Source organism: Bos mutus, chromosome 24 (assembly GCF_027580195.1).
Source record: "Bos mutus isolate GX-2022 chromosome 24, NWIPB_WYAK_1.1, whole genome shotgun sequence".
Taxonomy (NCBI): Eukaryota; Metazoa; Chordata; class Mammalia; order Artiodactyla; family Bovidae; genus Bos; species Bos mutus.
The window spans coordinates 40,029,653-40,052,480 of record NC_091640.1 but is presented as its reverse complement, the minus strand read 5'-3'; the positions used below and the strand labels follow the sequence as shown (position 1 = coordinate 40,052,480).

The 22,828-nt window shown below is 40.7% G+C and overlaps 1 protein-coding gene across 2 annotated transcripts in view; it reads right to left on the bottom strand.

Annotated features, from left to right (window-relative positions):
• Positions 1–1,110: 1,110 nt before the first annotated feature.
• Positions 1,111–22,828, bottom strand: part of ARHGAP28 (Rho GTPase activating protein 28) — a 139,140-nt gene continuing 117,422 nt past the window's right edge. For both annotated transcript variants that reach the window (XM_070362021.1, XM_070362022.1), the window contains exons 13-19: positions 18,785–18,867; positions 15,726–15,923; positions 15,261–15,374; positions 10,791–10,847; positions 8,722–8,846; positions 7,014–7,078; positions 1,111–4,655 (exon numbers count right to left, since the gene is read on the bottom strand). In XM_070362021.1, the coding sequence (XP_070218122.1) occupies positions 4,561–4,655; positions 7,014–7,078; positions 8,722–8,846; positions 10,791–10,847; positions 15,261–15,374; positions 15,726–15,923; positions 18,785–18,867 (737 nt within the window). In that variant the 3' untranslated portion in view covers positions 1,111–4,560. The remainder of the gene's footprint in view (positions 4,656–7,013; positions 7,079–8,721; positions 8,847–10,790; positions 10,848–15,260; positions 15,375–15,725; positions 15,924–18,784; positions 18,868–22,828) is intronic.

Here is a 22,828-nt window from a genome sequence, read left to right as displayed (position 1 = left end):
CAGCAGAGAAAGCACACACTCCCCAGTCAAGAGCCATGGGAAGGGAGAGTCCTCGGAGCAACTAACCGGGGGCCTGGGATGACAGCTTCATCAACCATGGAGCAGGAAATGTGGATTTAATTTGCATCCCCCTAGTGGCACACGATGCTGAGCATTTTAAACACGTGGTTACTGGCGATTTGTATATTTTATTTCGTGAAGGATCTATTCAAGTCTTCCCCCATTTAAAGAAATTAGGTTGCCTTTTTTTTTTTTTTTAGTTCTTTCTTGATATAGCCTGAATATTAGTCCTTTGTTAAATATATGCTTTACAATTATATTTTTCCCAACCTGATTTTTATATAATAATCTTGTACGCCATGACCTTGCTAAATCATCTTATTAGTTCTAACAGCTGAAGGTACCTTAGGCTTTTGTATATAAATGATCATATTATTTGCAGATGGAGACTATTTTATCTCTTCTAATCTTTATGCCTTTTTATCAGCTACTGTTCTTGCCTTTGGTATATGGTAAAATGTTGAGTGTAAAAAAAATCATGAATGAGTCAAATATTCTTTTCTGTATCTATTGAAACTATATATATATTTTCAAAAGCACATATTAAAAGGCACTAACTCAAACAAGTTTAGTAAATAGCTTTGCACAAACATCCACCATTACCCCAGTGCCTATAACATCACCATTTATGATAGATGGCCAAGACTGGGCTCAAAACACAAACCTTCTGACTGTAAGGCTCCTTTTCTTTCACCAGCGCACCATGGTGTCTTCGGACTAGTTGAACATAAGACATCTCATGATAATGCTTTTGGTTTTTTCCTCTTTATTTTTATGAATAAAATGCAACATACATATTATACTTGGCAATGAAACTGACGGGATGAAAGAACATTAACTCTTGAGATGGGAGACAACATAAAAAATTGGCATCCTAGGGACAACATGACTTTTCAATCAAATCACATCATTTCCAAGAACAGCTGGAAAATACCTGAAAGAAAAGATGTCATTTTTAAATTAAGGTGGTGTGTGTGTGTACAACTGTTGAAAAATGTTTGAACATTTTAATCCATGTCATATTATTTTTTATTAAGTGACATGTTTATGAAAAAAAAAAAAAAAACAGCTGAAAGTGCCAGACAGAAAATAGAAAACTAGAGTCCCAGAATATATATTCCTTTCAGATGTGTAATACATTTATGAAAAACAGTTGAAATATGTTTGATAGAAAGAAGGGGCACTTTAATCTCACGTGACTTTCAGTCAAGTGCAATGTGGGGAAAACAGCTGAAAATGCGTGAAATTTGATGAAGTGAATTCCTACATTTGAAAACCTGTGACTCCACAGGGTTAAACACACAAGACGATGACTAAAGGACAGATTCTCTCGGCCTCTACAACACACATCACAGTTACAGAGTATTTTTGGTTTTAAAGCTTTTGCTAAAAATATTTTACATCATTAAATGCATATTATTAAATGTACATTGAAAGCTAACTGAAGTGATTTAAATAATAAGATCAGGGACCATTTGTAACAAAAATTGTTAACGTCCGTCATTCCCCCCCCAAGGAAAGACAAGTGAGGTAGTTTATACTGTATATACATTGTAAAGAGATTAATATTCCAGTTTGTTCAAAGATCTCCCCTTGAACTCACTGAACCCATTGTTCAGTGACCTGTAGAATCATATCCTCAAGGGAGCTCTTTAGCAAAGGGATCTTCTTTTGTAGACTGGAGGCAAGAAGGAGCGCGTTCTAGTGTTTTTTTTCTGAATAAGTCTTCCTAAAACGTTAACTTTCTCTAACGCTCTCCTAGATGTCATTTTCCTAACTGCACACGAAGAGCGCATGGGACAAGGTGAGGGGGAAGCTACCAAGAACAGAATTTAGAAGCCCAGGGTCTGACTTGTCTTTTGTTTGCAGATACACTATTCATGTTTGCCTTTACACTATTCATTTTTATAGATGACTGTAACTATTGCAAAAACAACTCTTCATAAGGCAAGTATAGTTTTTTCAACACTTAGGTGACTGCCATTTTTGAGTTTTAGTTGTACGGGTTTGTTTATTCACTAAGAATAAACTCAAGTTTTAAAAAAAGTAATAAAATCAGTAAAAAGAACTTTTTTAACCTCACAAAAATTAGTTTATGTGTCTACTGGAAATTCTTCTCTGATCAGTTAATTGTATGACTAAGAATTCAAGTTACATCCAATATTTGGTATTGACATGGGCTTCCATATTATATAGTTATTTTAAAGTTGTCACACATCCTTGAAGGCAGTGATTAATTTAAGATTATTGACTGGGCTGAGCCTTTGACATCTAAACGATGTCACATCTTATCCACATCAAATGTGGATAAGAAATTCAGAAACTTAATTTTTTTTAACTGTCATTTTTTAGCCATTTATTTAAAACTAATGACTAATGGGGTAAATCTTAAAACTTCTAGAAGTCTTCCATCAGTGCTAATGTGTTTTCAGTCAAAAGAAATAAAAATTCCAAAATTAAAAATAAAAAATTGGCTAGGTTGGTGAACTTTCTAAGCACAACAGAATTTACTCTAAATGAGAGGAAATTCAGTTAGAGAAATCAGTCATTGTTTTAATATATACACAGAAGTGTAAGGCACCTAATTTGAAGAACTTCCTTGTATGTGGGCATCAGTTACAGCCATCTTATGTCTTGGAACTTAGCAACTAATACATGAAGTAAAATGCTTACTCCTGTTGTTTGAATTGCAAGAATGATAACTGCATTTTCTCAGACCCTCAAAGTTCATTATGCAAACTCACACGCTGTCAATTAGCCATACATTGAAAACTGATGAAATATAGGAATAAATATAAACCAACAGAATGCATGTTTTTCTTCCACTGGGTTTTCAAGCAAAGGAAATAAAAACTCTCAAATAAACAAAATGAATGGATATTAGCTTTCCACAAAAATGTAACACAGCTCCAATGGGCAGGAACGTTGAATATAAATCAAGGTTTTATAGATATCAAGGCATAATGAGCATGGAAAAGATTTCTTCTAGAATACAGGCTTAAATTATCATCACATTATGTTCTGAGACTTGGTAAGTAGATAAAGGGCTTCCCAGGTGGCACTAGTGGTAAAGAACCCACCTACCAATGCAAGTAGATAAAGTGTTTTCTTCATTTGTAAGCAACTTTGTCTGTTGTTTGAACTGCAAAGGAGAGTCATTTGGATGTTAAATTTCATTAAAACTCACATAAGCTTGTCAAAATCTCAAGCTGTAGATCTAATCCAAAGCACACATGTGGGATAAGTGAGACCTCTATCCCTGTTTCTACATGCTGCAGTCCCCAGAGGAAAGGCAGGGCTCCCTGACCTCTCAGCACATGTCAGATCTGCTCTCAGAATCGTGGAGAACTGTGCTTTCTCACCAACTGCAGGCCTGGAAAAATGGCCCTGTGGGCTTCTGGGAGCAAGTCAGTTTTCAGGTCACCCAACATGCATCTGATTCTAAAGCCTGATGCTAATCCATGGGGCCTGGCCAAGTCTATGATGGATGAACACAAACAAAATCTGTTTTTATAGCATAGGAAGTCTGGATAGAATGGTATTTTTCAGCACTCTTGGATAAAGAGCAGTTGGATAAAGGCAGTTCTGCATTTGAACACTGGGGCTGCAGAAGTGATTATCTACAGTCATGAAACTTAAAAAACGATCTGTTTGGGGAGGAAAGACAATCTGGGCCTGGCACATGGAGAGCTATTCACTGAGCACCATCATCATGATGAGAAACAGAAGCTCCAGGACTGCTGACTACACCGAAGGTTATGGAAGCACAAGAAAATCCTTTGTAAACCTGACCTTAACTATGTATTCATAACAGAGTAAGCTTTAAAAGTATCCGTTCTCAATAGTCCATGATGGGGAAATGTTCACTTGCACCAGAAAGCAGGCAGTCACAACACTGTACAGCATTCAGAACAGTACAGTGGGCTGTACACAGAAGTTCCTCCTCCTCCAATTCAGGAGCAAGTCAGAGCATAAATATTGTATGTGTGACTTTGGAAACAGATTCTCTTTGGAAAGGAGATCTAAATTACTGTTCAGAGAAGAAATTTTTGTGTTTTTTTCTTGCATTCTTATTCAAAAAGGTCTCTCTCTCTATATATATAAAACATAGGTATAAAAAAGTCTCTTCTACCTCCTGTGTTTGGCAGCATTTGCTACGTCGAGAAGAGCCTCTTATCCCCAGGTATAAAGCTCATTTCTGTTGTGAGTCAAAGTATCAGAAATGATGAGAGCTCCATATTCTATGCTGGCCTTTCTTCTGGAAGGATCACACCCTCTTTCCTTCACTCTTACCAAGGAACCACCATGAGACGGCTTCAGCTCAGATGGTCAACCAGCTCCTCATCCACGATTCATGCTGACAATTCCGGGAGACACCAGTTGGGCTGAGAAACACTGAGAGGGTCTAGGGACAGACATGTCGGAAGCTTGCTTTTTCCCTACTGAATGTAGGACTCCTTGGCGTGTAATACATGATAGCTGCCATCTTGGGGGGTGATTTCAAACACTCTGTTGGGGTTTAATCACCCATTCTGCCTGGGGATTCACATGATAAACATCCAGTATATAAGCATCCGGATCCAAGCAGTGCTGTCCTAAAAGAAATGAAAATTGGAGAATGTTTTCAAAAAGGCCATACTTCTATGCATGGGCATATTTTTGTGTATGGGTGTTGCAAGTCTCAAATAAGGCCAACATCATTCTCTCAGCTAAAAGCAGATTCAGTTTAAAGTTTCCAGCACAGCCAACCTACCTTCCTTCCCTCTTTCCTTTCTTTCTTTCTGACTGTGAAGTACTCCAAACAAACCCCATGTGACACTGTGGGAAAAAACAGACTAACCCCAGGAAAACTGCTCCCCAGATCACCACACCAATTAGAAAAACATGGCAAGAACCTGTTTCAGGCATCAGCTCATTTATATGATGATGATCACTGATGATCATCTATGTGATAATACATGTCCTCTAATTTTTTTTTTTTTTACAGATAGTAACTTGACCAGGACTAAGGATGAGCATGAAGTTTCATTTTAGGAGTGGTCATTTCATTTCTCCTGTGGGAAGAAGATCTGGAATAACAACAGAAAGGGGCAAATGCCTTTGAAAATTCTTATGTACAGTGTGTTTGAAATGTGCACTCAAGTCTCAAACAAAATACCAAGATTTCATTGCTTGCTTGACTCATTCATTCAGTTCTCAAGTATTTCTCGAGCCATTATGGTGTCGAGCATTATTCTAAGGGCTGAGGCCACAGCAATGCACCAGACAGGTAAAAATATCTGCCCTCTTGCTTATGTTCTAAAAGTGGTAAAAGGCAACTAGTAAATAAGAAAGTATGATGGGAAGTAAGCCTGATGATGATTAGAACGTGAGAGAACGAGAAAGCTGGGAAGGCAGAAAGAGGATCCCGTCCAGGAAGCTCTCACTGAGAAGCTGAGACACCGGCAAAGCTGCCAGGTGAGGGAGTGAGGAGAGGGTCATCCGAGGGAGGGTGCTCTGGGCCCGAGTCGGAGCAGAGGCGAAGGCCCAGGACAAGATGGCTGGTGACCGGATGTGAAGGTGGGTGTCGAGGTGGGTCTGGATGTAAACCTGAGAGAAGGCGGCACCCAGATGCCTCCAGAGCAGGGAGACGGACGAGCTCACCATGGAGACAAGTGCAGAGAGAACCGTCCCCCGCGCTCAGAGGGTGAGAGGATGAGGAGTAACAGGCAGAAGACGCTCAGAAGGAGCGGCCTGGGAAGTGGGGATGGAGGGCGGGGGAGCCAGGCGCCCGGGGCCCTGGACACCAGGGGAAGAGGGCACTGTTTTCAAAGGAGGGAAGGATCAACTCGGGTGCTTATGAAGACAGAAGGAAGCCCTGGATCTCACACCTGAGAGTCCTCTGCTGACCTGGACGAAAGAGCAATTCTGGTGAAGTGTTGAGGTGTAAAGCCTGACTGGAGTGGCTTCAGGAGAGAAGCGGGAGAGACTGGAGCAGACGACCAGCTCAAGGAGCTGTCGTCACAAGTGGAGCAGAGAAATGGGAGTCGACTGGAAGGGGTCGAGAGAGTTGTGTGGAGATGAGCGGAGTTCCAGAAATGTTTATGCAGAGAGAAATGGTGGGGTTGGGAGGGGAGAGCTGACGACAGAGGGGACGATGACCACAGTCCTCATCAGCAGCAGGGACGCGCCGGCCGCAAACAGGAGCACGAGGATTTCATCCCAACTGTGAGGGGCAAGAGGGAGCTAAGGGCACACGCGCGGGGATGGAATTTTCTTTTTATTCCTTCCTGTCCCCTCTTGGGGAAGAGGATGAACCTGGACTGAGAGCTGAACAGTGATGTTCAACCAAAAGGATGTCAAGACTCTGAAAGTGCCACAGTTTCTCCTTTCATTTGCATGACTCTCCAGAGACGCTCTAACTTTCAGAGTCATCCTTAAAAGACTCAGAAATCTACTCCACATCAACTACAGTATTTACATGCAAATTTTGAGAATATTTTAGGAACACTTTTTAGGAAAGTTACACTATTCTTATGTGAGATTTAAAAAAAAAACACACACTTTGATTTTGATTTTATATCTAAGAAACTTGTAAAATATGTTTTTATTAACACAATTGTTGTTCAGTGGCTCAGTCGCCTCTGATACTTTGCAACCCCGTGGACTGCAGCATGCCAGGCTTCCCTGTCCTTCACTATCTTCCAGAATTTGCTCAAACTCATGTCCATTGAGTCAGTGATGCCATCCTACCATCTCTTATTAACCCAGTAATAGCATCCTGTTTCCTTTAGAGCATTACTCAGAGTAATCAGCAGATTACTCAGTTTCTCTGCTCCAGGAGATGGTGAAGGACAGGAAAGCCTGGCGTGCTGCAGTCTATGGGGTCACAAAGAGTGGGACCTGACTTAGTGACTGAACAACAACAGAGTAATCAGAGCCTGTAGGAGTAAAAATTATTGACAAATGCTTACCTATATTACCTCCAATTTCATATAAGCTTTGGTTCTGGATCTTAATGCATTCCGATGAACCATGACTGAGAAAAGAAGAAAGCGATATAATTTTAACCCTCTCCAGAGATTCTGAGGTAAACCTGTGGATTAAGTAACCATAGCAGCAAACAATTCATTCTGCTTTGAGTGGAATACACCCCACAAATCATGATGATGACTGAAGGGAGGATAAAAGCTTTTTTTGGTCTGTTTGACACAGCGAAGCCTCTGAGGCAGAGAGGAAGACGGATGCAGCCGGGCTCCACAGCCACCCCGGCCTCTCGTCCACGACTGTCACACTGTCAGCTCCACTCGAGAGGGGACACGGTTGCAGACACATCGAGGCTGGCCAAGGAGCAGCTGGGCTTCACACTGCCGTGTCACGGGCCACATCACTCTCGGTTCAAAAGCAATCCAGCCTCACTTCTGCTGTTGTCAAAAATCGAATGGAGCTCTCTCCTTCGCCCATGCCTCACTTCTAAGCTTGCCCAGTGCTTTGCAAACTAACGCTGACTTTGTTGTATGTCTCTGCCCGATAATGAAAGCAAGTCGGAGCAAATAATTGGCCAATTTTAATTTTCCATCCTGGACTAGGCTGCCAGGATAGAAGAGTCTGGAAAGGCCACTGCTGAGCTCCGGTTCCTTGAACTGTCAGCCTGGTTACTTACAGACATGGTTACAGACTATCCTCTCTCTCCACTGTGAAGGAGAAGGATATGCACCCTCTTTGTTTAGTTAAACATTTTATTTCAGATAGTTGTAGATCTGTATGTAGATATAAGAAAATATACACACATCCTGTGTACTTCTTTCCTGGTTTCCCTGATAGTAAAATCTTGCAATATCTGAGTGCGATGTCACAACAGAAGGGCCCCATGGATTCAGTGAAGCTACAGTGTTTCCTGCTCCACATGGTCCCCCTAGTTCCCACTAATAGCCCCACACCCCACCCTTGTCCTTATCCTCCATCATTTACCATGACTTAATGTTCTTTAGTGTGACTAAGGCAGACATGGCTCAGCCAGTAAAGAATCTGCCTGCAATGCAGGAGACCTGAGTTTGATCCCTGGGTCAGGAAGATCCCCTGGAGAAGGGAATGGCAACCCATTCCAGTACTCTTACCTGGAGAATTCCATGGACAGAGGAGCCTGACAGGCTACAGTCCATGGGGTCACAGAGAGTCGGACACGACTGAGCAACTAACATCTTCACACTTTCAAGGCGGACATGCAAAAATATTTTGTCAACATCACTCTGATCCTAAGGTTCATTGATAGTAGGTTTTATGACGTTCACTCCACTACATAAACTGTACTTGTTACAGTCATGTTAAAGCCCAATGGAGCCTGGAATAACAATATTCCTGGAAATCTATCAAGATATATAAAAACTAACTTGCTAAAATTTTTATCCAAATAAAAAGTAAAACTCAATGAGTAAATGAAGCCACCAAGACAGAAAATCTACCTATTTAAGAATCTCAATTGTAGAAGTTCCTTGGAAAAAAAAGCTTTTGTTATTGATAATTCTACAGTATACTTCTTTCTCTACTTTTGATTCTTCAGTTACTGGTAAAGTCCTTAAAGTGAAAGGTTCTAATTTTTCAAAAAGGTCAAATTTTCAAATAAAAGATTTGCTCATCAGATAAAAGCCCATCTGCCTTATAGAGACTCTCACGCCTACTCACCTGTTCTCACATTGAAATTTTGCCAGGATGTCTTTGACTTTGGTTTGACCGTTGAGTTGAATGGCCATGGACACCTTGGAGAGAAGGGGCGCGTGGACCCTTATGACGCCCTCTGGCACGTCGGACTGCCAAGGAGGAAAGAGGCAGCACATTTTGTCAAACTCAGTGATTGCACTTAAGACACACGGAAATCAGTGGCATTCCAAATGAGGGAAATGTGGAAACATGACGGGGATTCAGCCAGAACAGAACACTTCTTCCTTTCTTACAGGAGATTCGCTAAACTAAACTTAACCTGGGGTTTTACTTCTGTTACAGGCTTTGGTCTCACTATAACGCCTTCAAATCACAAGAGAGGGGACTTCCCTGGTGGTCCGGTGGCCAAGACTGTGCTCCCAATGCTGAGGGCCCACATTCGATCCTTGGTCAGGGAACTAGATCCCACTTGCTGCAACTAAAGATCCTGTGTGCTCCAACGAAGACTGAAGAGCCTGCGTGCCACAGCTAAGACCCGGTGCAGCCAGACAAACAAATAAATATTTTTTATAAGTCATGAGGGAAGTGAAACTGGGTTGTGACAGAAATCTAATGTTTCTATCCATGCATTTTCTTGAACAATGTCCTAAATAGGCCTACTTGAAGCAGGATCCTGTATTTCAATTTTTTTTAAGAAAGTCAACCTTCTGAAAATTTAAGGATCTATTTGAAATGTGCCTTTCAAATATACCTGTTTCTTTAGTCAGCAGCAATGAATGGTAATCCCAAATTGCATTCCTGATGGACACCGAACTCGACCCCTCAAAGTGTGCTAGGAGCACTGCGAAGTGTGGGTGGCCGGGAGGGGTGTGCTGCTCTCGTGTGCTCTGATGGGCCCTGGGACCTCAGAGCTCCCGTCTGCATGAAACAGTCAAAGAATGGTGCTGTCTAATGGACAGTAAAGTCTGTTCTGTTCTAACTGGATGGAAATTTCCCATTGTTTCAAAATTTTGAGTGTTTTAAATATTAATTATCTATTTAGAGATGGACAGAAAGAAATAAATTTCTATCTGAGGATCTGGCTATACCTCAGGTAATTGCTTTAAATAATCTGTGTGTTATCAAAGGATGGTATTGTTGATGTAGAAGGTTCATGTGATTTGACTCACTATATCCCCTAGAAGAAATATGGGTTGAATTGTGTAGAAGTCCTAAGCCCCAGGACCTCAGACTGTGACCTTGTGGAAACAGGAGTACAATGTGCCCTTAATCCAAGGACCAGTGCACTCCAGTGACCAGCCACTGTACTCTGGTGACCGCTGTCCTTATAAGAGAAGACACACACACGCACACACACTCACACGCACGCAGGGTGAATGCCATGTGAAGATGGAAGCAGAGACTGGATGATGCCTCATCCACAGCTAAGGAAGGCCCAGGATTGCCGGCATCGCCGAAAGCTAAGAATGATGTCAGAATCACACACTCCTTTCACAGCCTTCAGAAGGAATCAACCAAACAACACCTTGGTTTCAAAGCTTCAGCCTCCAGAACTGTGGGAAAGTAAATTCTATCACGTCAGTCCACCCTGTTTGTGGCACTGTTACTGCAGCACTAGGAAACAATTTTTAAAGGATAAGTTCTTACAATACATTTCTACTATTACCAGCGAGAACCAGGAGAGCATGCAGGAATGGCCAATGCCAGGGGTCGGGAGCTGGGAGGGAGCAGGGAGCTAAGAGCACCCTCCTAAAACACTCTTTGGGGCATCTCACATCCCTCCTCTACCAGCGCCCCCCAGAAGCCTCTGAAGATGAATTCCACACTCCTGACATTATCGAGACTATTATAATGATCACAGGCTCCCTCTAACTTTCCAGAGTATTCACTCTTGTGAACAGAACCCCTAGCCACAAATTCCAAGTCATCAGTTAGTTGAGTCCCTGTACCATTCCTTCACATGCTACACTGAAAATGTCAAGTGTGAAGGGATATCATGACCAAAATTAGACACAGATAAGGTAGATACAGCCAAAGAATATTTTGTAAGGAGTTAATAATTAGGGAGGAGAGAGAATAATTTGTTTCCTTACCATTCTTCTTGTAGAGGGTGATTTTTGCAGTACCTTTGATGTCTTGGGGCTTGTAACCTAAAAAAAAAACACATACACACACACAAAACACATTTAATCTTTAGAATTGATACAGAGAAAACAAGCACGTACTGCTGCTAGAAGTGTAAACTGGTAGAACCTTTATGGAAAACATTTTGGCAATATTTACCAATTATAAAATATATTCACTCTGACCCAATTCCACATCTATAACTTCATCCTACAAATAGTCTTCATTTGTGAGAAATGACATATGTGTAAGTTTATTCACTGATGCATAAACTTTAATAGCAAAAGGTTGGACACAATCTAACTATTCAACAATCTGGGAATATTTAAATAAGTTAGTGTGTCTTTGGAATATCATGCAAAAGAAGCAAAAAGGAAGGCTGTGTGGACTGACGTGGAATAACCACTATGATTCCATAAGTCATTAAAGATGATGCAGCACAGAGTTTCACCTACATTACCATTCATGTGAAAAAGGTGAAGACCGTATCCTCATATTTGCTTGTATGTCACAGCACCTCTCTACAAGTAAATATACCTGTGTGTTCCCGTGCACACACGCTGTCACTGGCTATGTTACTTGTCCTCAGGAGGGGAAGTCAGAGCTGACCAACTTTTTTCTACAGTTTCTCCCCTTTCAATCTTTTGAATTTTATAAACTGTCAATGAACTATCAGTCTAAGTCAAGAAGTAAAAATACGATATAGTACAAGAGAACCAAAGAAAGACTATTTCTTCATCTTTAAGTGCTTGCTTCCATGGTATTTATAACCTTTTAAAATTCCACTTAGTTCTATTTATAATTAAAACACTGAAGCAACGGACATGCATAAAGCATCACACAGTTCTTTACACCCACGTTATGTGAGTTGGTGCTGAAGACAACTTGGTGAAATAGGTAGGTATCATGACTTTTCCCCCCAGAGTGAAAATGTAAGAAAATTGAGGCTCAGAGATAGACTTAAATTTGCCTGGGCTCGCAAAGCCTGACCTGACCTCAGATTCAGCTCCACACACATCATACTAACACCATTACAATTTTCCAGAATGAAAACGGCAAAGAATAAGAAATCTAGAAGTCTGTCCCTCCATAAAAGCAGTGAACAAACTGGAAAAACCTATCCCTGTCATCTTCTTCAGAACTCTAGAAACTAACCCCAAAGTGGCAGCCAGGGGAGTGCTTAAGTAAGAAAAACGACTGAGTCTTGATAAGAATGGTGAACTCAGTGGCATTTTAGCTTACACTTTCCCATCTCTGCTCCACAGCTCAGCGACAGCCTTGAAAATAACCGCCTGCATTCCTGGTGCAGGTTCTGAAGGGCGTGGAAGGGACCTCATTCACAAGGAATTCTAGTTATTTGTTCCCTGGAAGACTGGCTGGCCTCTATCTTGTCTGACTTGGAACCTGACCAGTGCTAAAGCGGTGTGATGTTGAAAACATTTATAGGCAAATGTTTTAATCACTGCTGCCTGATGCAGTGCCTAAGAGCAGGGGAAAATATAAACTAATTAAAAATCTTGGGAGGCAAGCCAAGGGAACTAGATGCTTTGGGGAGTAAGGTCTTTGAAAAGCTTCAACATATTCCTGAGAACTTAGAAGGTCATGTGCATGCTCAGGGCTGTGCCCATATTCAGGAAAGACCTGAATGATCCTAAGTGCTCACCTCTGGCTGACCTTTAAGCACTGTCCAAAGAGGAACTGAAGTTCAGGCCAAGTTGTAAGCTGCCTGGCTGAACGCTGAAGGTGTGTCAAGCACACAGCACACAGAGCTCATCTGCAAAGACTGGGAGATATTTTTGGCTCCAGGTATCTAAGAAAATCTCTGTGCAAACACCAGCAAACCACTAGGCTAATGGAACAGAGATTTCAGCAGCCACACAAAACATAGAGACATAAGAAAATTAGTTCAGCGGCAAAGTCATTAACAAATGTATAACAGCTATAACAAACAGCAACCCTGGGGCGGAGGAAGAATCTGAAGTTGACCTAGGAGACATCTGTAGGACCGTGACAGCAGAATCCATTCTTAAGCACATATAAAACACTGTCCAGGACAGACAGTATGTTAGACCACAAAACAGGTCTCAGTCAAGTTTAAAACATCAAAATAATACAACACATGCTACATAGCCACCATGGAATAAAATTGGAAATCAATAACAAAAGGAAATTTAGAAAATTTATGCCTAAATAACCAATGGGTCAAAGGGAAATTAGAAAATACCTTGAAATGAACAATAATGAAACACAGTACACCAAAACCCAGAGAAAAATTTATAGAAGTAAATGCTTACTTTAAAAAAAGACCTCAAATTAGTAGCCTAACTTTCCATCTTACGAAACTAAAAAAAGCCAGCCAAACTCAAAACAAGCATAAAGAAGGAAAAAATAAAGATCTGAGTTTTAATAAGGGCTAGAGAAAAACAAAATATAGAGAAAATCAATGAAACAAAAGCTGGCTCTTCAAAAAGACCAAAGAAATTGACAACCCTTTGGCTAGATTCACCAAGAAAAAAGATTCAAATTATTAATCAAAAGTATGAGAGGGAACATTAATACAAACCTTAGAGAAATAAAAAAGATCATAATACTATTTATATGAACAATTAGTATTTCAACAAATTAGATAACCTAGATGATATAAAGTCCTAGAAACACACTGACTATCAATACAGACTCAAAAAGAAACAGAAAATCTTGAATGGAGCTATAACAAGACCTTGAGTTAGTAGTAAAAAAAATTCTTACAGAGAAAAGTCCAGGACCAGGTGACTTCACTGGTGAATTTTACCTCATGTTTAAAGAAATAACACTAATCTTTCTCAAACTCTTTCAAAAAATAGAAGGAGGAACCACTTTCTAACTCATTCTGTAAGGCTGTTATTTCCCTAATACCAAATCCAGACAAAGACATAACAAGAACAAAAAACTAAAGGCCAATATCCCTTATAAAAGTTGGTGCAAAAATCCTCATCAAAGTACTTACAACTGAACATAGAGTTGCCATATGACCCAAGAGATGCCCAAGAAAAATGCAAAACAAACAAACAAACAAAGCAAGGTAGTGATGCACGCCACATCGGGGTGAACCCTGAGCACTATGCCAAGTGACAGAAGCCATGTACACAACAGGCCACATATTGTATGATTCCAGTTACATGAAATGCCCAGGCAGGTAAATTCATAGAGATAGAAAGTAGGTGAGAGTTTGTCAGGGATTGTGGGGAGGGGAGTAGTGAGGAGTGAATGCCTAACTGGTATGGGGTTTCTTTTGGGGATGGTAAAGATATTCTGAAGTTAGACAGTGGTGATGTTGTACAACACTGCCAATTATACTAGAAACAGATACTAAAAATTACACTTTTTGAAATAGTTAGAATGGCAAATTTTATGTGTGAATTTTTTCTCAACTAAAACAAAAAATTTTCCCCAAATTTAGTATGTTAGTTCTACTTGATCTGAAATCACTTTGCCTGTATATAGTGAGGAAACACAGCCATCCATCCTGACTGTGATAGATCGATTAGCAATACCTCTACCTTACTGCCTCGGGATTCAATATTTCTTTCTTTGAATGAACTCTCCTCTCTTTGTTCCCTTTAGAATGCTATCCATCCTTCAAGATGCAGTTCAAATGCCACTTTCTCCACGAAGCCTCCACATGCTCCACATTGGACACACTTCTTTCTCCTCTATGTGAGCCCCAGCCCGCTATCTGCACAACACGCCTGACATGGAATGCATATTCATGGCTCTTGTGTACACTTTTCTATCAGGTTATCTCTCTGCTGGATACACATTCCTTTAAGGACAAAGTGAGTTTCCTGTACCTCTGCATCCTCCTCAAGGCCAAATGCTATGCCTGATACTCGCGATCGTCCTCAGAGATCTTTAAAGCAGTAAAGATAATTCTTCTAAAGCCTGTTCCCATTATGCATCTCCACACAAGCAACTGTGCTAAGGCAAAAATTCTTTGAAGTGCAACAAATTTACATTAAATAACTTGAGGATTAGATATCCTTTCAGCATCCAATCACCATGGAAATCTCAGTCTCTAGCTATTAGATACACTGACAGCTGGACCACCCTTAAATCCAGTTCACAGGGATTAAAATGTTGACTCTCAGCATCTGTAAGAACCATTTGCCCTTAAGTACTTGAGAGAATATTAACGGAATTATCTTTATTAATATTAATGAATTATCTCTCATGATGATAGACGGAATTCAAAAACTTCAAGCAACACCTAATTCAACGAAATGGAACTACCACAGCACTCTGTCATGAATGCAATTTCCACAGTGTTTACAGTCACAAGAGTGACACTTTGTGAGAACATAACAATTCTGCTTCTAAATTACAAGCTACTTTGTGCATCCCTTTGAGACAGAAGAGCCTGGTGGTCATGATATTCGTGCATTTATTTATTGTCTCATTACCCCTCGTTCTATGGTCTTCCTCCTTAGCAGCTTTTTGACACTTGGGAGCGGCTTCTTTAACAACATGGTGGCTTCATTCATTCTTCTGACTTGAGAGATTAAGAAAGACGGAACCTGGAGAAGAAACAGAGCCTGAAAAGAAGGAAAACATGTGGATTGACCCTCCCTGGTAGAGTCTGTCTTCAGTTTTGTTTACTCCTTCTGGCCACTCAGTATCCAGGAACCAGGAACTGTGGTTCTGTCCTCATAAAGATTAGGAAAATCTATTAGGATTCCTGTTTCAAGGAAAATATGTTTGGGAGCAAGCAGCCCTATGGAATGCAAAAGACACCACCAGGAACCCGGGATCATGTCTCCCATCTCCCCCTGTGACTGAGGGCACTGCTCGCTCACCAGCCTTTATGTTTCCTGGGTGGGTGCCGGTGGACGCAAGAGGAACATCCAGGTCGTCACATCGGTACTCACCGTCCACAACATCTCCTGGTACTTGAGCATCAGACGGATGATATGGGCAGCAGTGTTTGCTAAGAGTAATTCTTCACAGTCAGAATGTTTGCTTCTACTGAAGAAAAGATTTGGTGCCATGACGGTAGAAATGTTCCATATACTCATGCGGTTTTTTGATTCATTGGCAATGACTTTATTGAAGAATGTCATGAGGGCCTAATAAGAAGCAGCATGGGGTCACACTAGTTGTAAATCATAAAAAGGCATTGCTGATTACTGTCATTCACTTCTGTACCCACTCACCAGGCCTCTAGAAAATGGTCAGAACTAAAGAATGGCTAAACATGTCACGTTTCTTCTTTAATTGCTTGAAAGTGTGGATGAGAAATGTGAAGAATTTATTCATTTCTCTGCTTCATAAAAGTAGCTCCATTTTTTATGGAATTTGTCATATTGGGATCACTATAAATAATAGTTTGCATTTTCTTATTTTCTTTTATCTTAAGCAAGTTTGACAGATATTAAAATTAAACAATAAACAAGGGAGAAAAAACACTACAGCTCAAATAAACATGAAATGCAGTTTTGTTGTGAAGGAGGAAAAGTAACTCACTCTTAATTTAAGGCAATATTGTTAAAAATATTTTCTGTTTCCTTGGGAAAGAAAAACACATTTTAAAAAACTGAGCTTTAAAATAAATAAGTTACGAAGTAAATAAGTTATGGGGATATAGCACATAGCATGATGACTATAGTCAATAATATTGTATTGCATATTTGAAAATTACTAAGAGAGTAAATCTTAATAGTTCTCTCAAGAAAAAAAGATTTTCTGTAATGGTGATGGAGGGTAACAAGACTTACTATGGTGATTGCTCTGCAGTGCATACTAATATCAAAACATCATGCTGTATATTTGAAATCAATGTTATATGTCAAAAGTGAAAGTCACTCAGTCATGTCTAACTCTATGCAAACCCATGGACTGTATAGGGGTCCAGACTGTATAGATTCTCCAGGCCAGAACACTGGAGTGGGTAGCCATTCCCTTCTCCAAAGGATCTTCCCAACCCAGGGATGGAACTCATGTCTCCCTCATGGCAGGCGGATTCTTTACCATCTGAGCCACCAGGGAAGTCCCAGAATACTGGAGTGGGGAGCCAATCCCTTCTCCAGAGGATTGTATGCCAATAACTCAATAAAAAATTTAAAAACAAAGAGATTAAAAAATAAAACAATTTAAAGAACAGCAACAACAAAATGAGTATCTAATTTCTCAGTTCACAAATATGTCAGTTGAAAAGCAGAAAACTTTTATTTTGGGGGTGTCATTTTTCTGCTGCTTTTCAATTTTGGAGTCTTTAGCAGACCAAAGGGAAATGCTTATATGCAGTTGCTCTCACTATTGAAAAAAAAAAGCAAGCTTGATAAAAGTTTGGCTGGGCCACCAACATATAACAGCCTATCAGAACTTTCTGAAATTCACCAAGAGGGTTGAAATCCTAAAAGGAGAGGCTCTTCGGTTTTCCAAGTTTGATTTCTGTACAGTATATGTAACATATGCACATACTAGTGATCATAGCTACCGTTTATTTGTGGGTTAACTGAGAGCCAGGTATTATTTTTAGTACTTTACATACATCCACTCATTTCATCACCACCCCCAAACCCTGGGAGGTAGGTACTATTATTTAATATTGTTTTACAGTTACAGAAAGTAAGGTGGGGAGCGACTGAGTAGCTTTGTCCAGTGTTACGTAAGTAAATGGCAGAGCCAGGACTTGCCCAAAGAAGCCTAACTCCTCAGCCAGAGCTCTTAATTTGCACAATGCACTAGCTTCATCTTCATTCCAGTCACAATTTACAGTGGAAGAGAGAGAGTGAAGAGGACGTTCTATTAGAAATGGGCTGAGTTCTTTAGTCATTGCTACATCCTTGGTGATACGAAAGGGGAGATGACATTTTCACCCATATATCTGATACCAAATTAATTTTTTTGGAAAGAAAAAAGTTGTTCAGATAAAGGAAAGCAAAGCTACTAAATTTCTAGCTTTTGGAAAATTACCAAATTGTACTAGAAACAGACATTTGCATGCCTCCACCTATTCCTCGTCTTGGGTGGAGGATGTAATACAATTGGCAGATGGTTTCACCGGAGGAGAAAAGGTCCTCACCAAGCTGAAATGTCTGACAGGAGGCAGCACAAAGGATCAGCTTTGTTTTCAGCATCGTGTTTACTGGCCCCCAAAGGACGGGCTCTTTCCAAGTCATCCTCACCTCAGTTCACTTAAAAGAACCTGGCACCTGCTGTACTTATAACTGATTTCCTATTGTATGCAGAATCAGGATCAAAACAGCAACAGAAACCCTGATCTTTGCAAACATAAAGAAATGAATCTGAAAGAAAAGGAGGAATATTTTGGATGGAGACCTATGGAATATAATTCTATGAAATGTTCTAATGTTCTAATAAAGGAGAAATAACTTTTCTCAGCTTAATTTTCTTAATCTGGAAAAGGTCAAGGTCCAATCAGGAGATCTCTAAAAACCTGATTCTATCATTCTTTAAATTGAATTATGGTAAGACATGAACATTCTAGAAGCTTCATTTAAATCAGGGTTTCATTTACTTCTGATGTTATTCCATTTAAGCCTTCCATCTTGGCTTCTTCCTACTCCTAACCCTAGCCCAGTGCCTGGCACATCATAGACACTCAGTTTCTCTTAACAGATTGAATGAATGAATGAAACGGAAACGTTCAAAGAAGATTCTGGGACTCATATTCTTTCCTGGCTTCCTCCGGGGAACAGGAGTGGGTGTCAGGAAAGGCAAAAAGCTTGCTGCAGGCTCGACTGGTTGATAAAAGTTTGGCTGGGCCACCAACGTATAAACGCCTATCAGAACTTTCTGAAATTCACCAAGAAGGTTGAACTCCTAAAAGGGGATGCTCTTTGGTTTTCCAAGTTTGAATTGTGTACAGTATATGTGACATACACACAGTTTTCATTTTTCCACCTGGACCGTTTCTTCTGACCAGTAAGAGTTGACGGCAGACCGTAAGGTTGATACAACCTACCTGGGCTGTGTCCCTGTTGGCATCAGGCAGTGCCATGACCATGAGGTGTAAGGCTTGAAACTGTACTCGGATCTGAGGCCCTCCTGACAAGAAAACAGAAATACCCACGTGTTGAATAACGCTAACGCATCCTGACAGCGTCTCTTGCTAACTAACACCGAGGGGCACAGGAGGGCCCCGACAGCTTTCAGTGCTAAAGACTTGGGTTTTGTGACCAAGAACGTGAGTCTGTTCCCTTGGACAGGGGACGGGCTCTATCAACTCCTTTTTAGCATCCCAGAACGCCAGTGCTGGAGCAGGTGGCCAATGAGACCCTCAAAATAATTCTGGATCCGTGTGACACTTCCCTTTTCAAAGCACTTGCACAGACCTTGCTTTTACTTTGATGCTATGAACAGTTGGCCTAAGGCTCGATTCAAGACAACATAAATCTTATTTCCACATAATGAGGCAGCCAGGCACAATTATTAGGAACACAAATTCTAGAATCAGATTCAAACTCTGCATCGACTACTAAGTCCCTGAGTGACCTTGGGCAAGCTATTCAACCCGTATGCTTCTAGCTTATCACCTGTAGAATGGGGACTGTCATCATTCCTACCTCACTGGGCCCTTACCAAGGTTAAACGAGTTAATACATAGACTGTTTACATCAGTGCCTGCACAGTTACCTCTGTAGGAGTCACTCTGATCAACGACACTGACTTCAGATCTTAAAGGGATGTGGATGGAAAGCGAAGTGAAAGTCGCTCAGTCGTGTCTGACTCTTTGCGACCTCATGGACTATACAGGCCAGAATACTGGAGTGGGCAGCCTTTCCCTTCTTCAGGGGATCTTCCCAACCCAGGGATCGAACCCAGGTCTCCTGCATTGCGGGCAAGTTCTTTACCAGCTGAGCCACAAGGGAAGGTGACCACAGCTGGATCACTGGAGATTCTTGACTATTTTATTCCTCGGCAGTGACAGAAGGTGTCGCCAGAGGGTTGGCATCCTACTCCTGTGTGCTCTCAATGCTGGCTCTTTCCCTGTTTTGGGGAAAGGATTTTAGGAAAATCCATCCAACAACAGGATAATCCACAACCGGCTGTGCTGAAAATGGAGGGTAAGCTGGAGCATCCGGCTTTGCCCGGTTCTCTCTGTTTTCTCCCCAAAGTGGTCTCTTGGTGGGGAGGCCCTGGAGGGAAGCATGCAGTTCTGTAATCCCTGGGGAGCTCTCAAGTTGCAGGAAAATCTATCAATTTACGGCTCAGTGGATAAAGGCAGTCAGCTGCCTACAGTTACTTGGCTTTACAGTACTGGAAACACTCTTGTGACAAGTTCCTAGGTCACAGGAGGTCATGGGCACCCGAGTTAAGAGTGGATGACTGATGTGAGTAACCACGAAATGAAGGAACAGTTGGCAGGAGTATTTATAGGCTCATGTCATATTGCCCAGCAAATCCTCATGTGGATTTTTAAAAATTTATGTCAGATTTGTAAACAAAAATGACACAGGTCCAGGTTGCTTTTAAAAATGGCTAATGCATGCTGATGTGAGTTTGTCTGAATCACAGGCACCATCGGGAGCATGTCTCAGCATAAATGTTTGGGGACAGAGAAGACATGATTTTAATGCATATCTTCCAGACTGTCTATAATTTTCTAATGCAACCCAGAAAACCTCTGGAGGAAAACAATAGATGCAGATGCAGGCTCTGTATTTCCATCAATTCCAGATAAATTACGAAATCCCCTTTAAGATTAAAAATCTAAACTGGCAAATAATCCAGTTTCATTTCCCTTAGGAAACCTGGCCCTGCACGGTTTTGTGGTTAATCGCTTTGCAGTTAATTCATTTATGGCATCCTAGTTGAGTCTTTTTTCCCCCCTGCCCTGAGGTCATTATTTTCCCAAAAAAATTATTAAAGTTTTCTGGAAAGTATCTAAGGTTTGATTGATCAACTATTAGTCTTCTAATTTTATGGGAAATTTTTGGACCAAGTTTGAAAAGGGAAAATGCAAAGTGGAAAAGACTATATTTTAGAGTAAAACTAGGGGTGGCTTAAACACACAGATGTCCACTGTTCTTCCCTTCAGAAATCTCATTAAAACTAGAGCTTACCCCAGGTGGGAAAAAGGCCATTTTCCCTGCTGGTCACAGCCCAGAACTCTGGGTTCCCTGCAGGGTTGGCTGGTATCAAATTAATCACTGCAATCTAGTATTTTCCACTTTCAAAGTCACATAGAGAAACCTGGACCCTCCTGTGAACCTTCTCAGGATCTTTTCCAGATTCTTTCCATTCCCTGAAGCACACTGGCTTCAACATCTGAATAGAGGTATGAAGAAGAACTAAATATGATTTCCTTCTTAAACACAATTCTCTGAACAGGTCTTATATGGGAGACTGATTCCTCCTTGCATAATTTCCTGAGACCAAAAGAAAAAAAAAAAGCTAGAACAAAAAATCCCTCTGTGGCACCCTTTGTTTTGATGAACTGTTCAGTATATAAGCTGCAGATCAAGGTGAAGCTAAGACTTCTGCAGCCCATCTTCCAGGACAGCAAACTTTACAGAAGCTCCTGTGTTTCTGACTTACAAACAAAGAGGTTCTGCTTCTGCCATGGCTGAGTAAGCTCCTTGCCAATCAACTCTCCTTAAGATAACCATAAACTCTGGGCAAAGTACAAAAAGCAGCCACACAAGGCAGTGGAGAATGAACAAAGGCAGGCAGATTCAGGACAGGACCGGACACTTAGAATTAGGGAACAGTGGAGGGAGAGTGTCTAATCGCCTGGCTTTCAGTCTGAAGTCAGGCCATAGAGAGCACGGCATAAGGTGGCTAAAATTCCAAAAGAAAGCCCCAGTTTTTCTGGCCTGAACAATGCGAGGGCTGGGTTCAGGATGACCACACTGGGGAGTTATGGGGAATCCCAGAAAGGTCAAAAGGTAGAAGGCCCCAGTTCTGGTTTAAAATCCACCCAAATCTTGGCTCACCCCATAAATCATGCATATGTGGAGTAGCACAGGTAAAGATTAACAAACTGTCTGCTTAAATACAAACAAAAAGCAAAACCATCCAAAAAATCCCATTCTCTGGAGAAATATTACAGAGTACAGGGTCTCAAAAAAAAAAAAGCCACCATGTTACAGATACAGTTTAAAGTTACTTGACATAAACACTGGCCCATTTTCAAGAGAAGAGACAAATCAACAGAGACCAACCCTCAGATGACCCAGATGTTAAAACTAGTTATGAAGTAGCTATCATACTGACAGAACTAGTAAAGTAGTTATCATACTGATAACTATGCTCAAGGATGTGAAGGAAAACAGACTTACAGTGAATGAAAGGACAGGTAAGGTCAATAAATAGAAAATAGGTATAAAGTAGCCACTGGAAATTCTACAACTGGGAATATATTGGGTTGGCCAAAAACTTTGTTCAGATTTTCTATAAGATGTTATGGGAAAAACCTGAACTAACTTTTTGGCCAAGTCAATACAATATCTGAAATTAAAAAAAAAAAAAAGAAAGAATAAGAGAAATAGTTCTCTCTGTCATAAAACAAAAATGCTACATCTTACAAAGAACAGAGACACTGGTCACAGCATGTCAATTAAAGCTTAGAAAAGTCTCTAATCATAATCTCTTCTCTGAAGACATAAAGGATTGTTTTATGAATCTGGTTTAGTTAAACATTTTAAAGATTGAGAACCAACTAATTTTCAGGACAAGTTTTGTCAAAAAACTTCGGATGTTGTTATTATTTTCTTTCATTGTGGTTTTAAGGATTTGATGGTTCTGGCCAACCTGCCAAAGGTTGTAAACTGGCAGATACTGATAATACTTGTTATGTTCATGTAGTGTTTTAAAACGTCAATTTTTGGCTCACATTCTCAAATTACCAATAAGACTTTCATCATTAAAGCCTGGATTTTGGCTTTCACTCCTGCGTGGTAACCTCTTCGAGAACTGAGCAGTGGCCAACCTCTTTATATGGATATATCTTCTCAGTCGGGCCATGGTCTCTTTCTGTCCATACAGAATCACCATTTACTTAGCA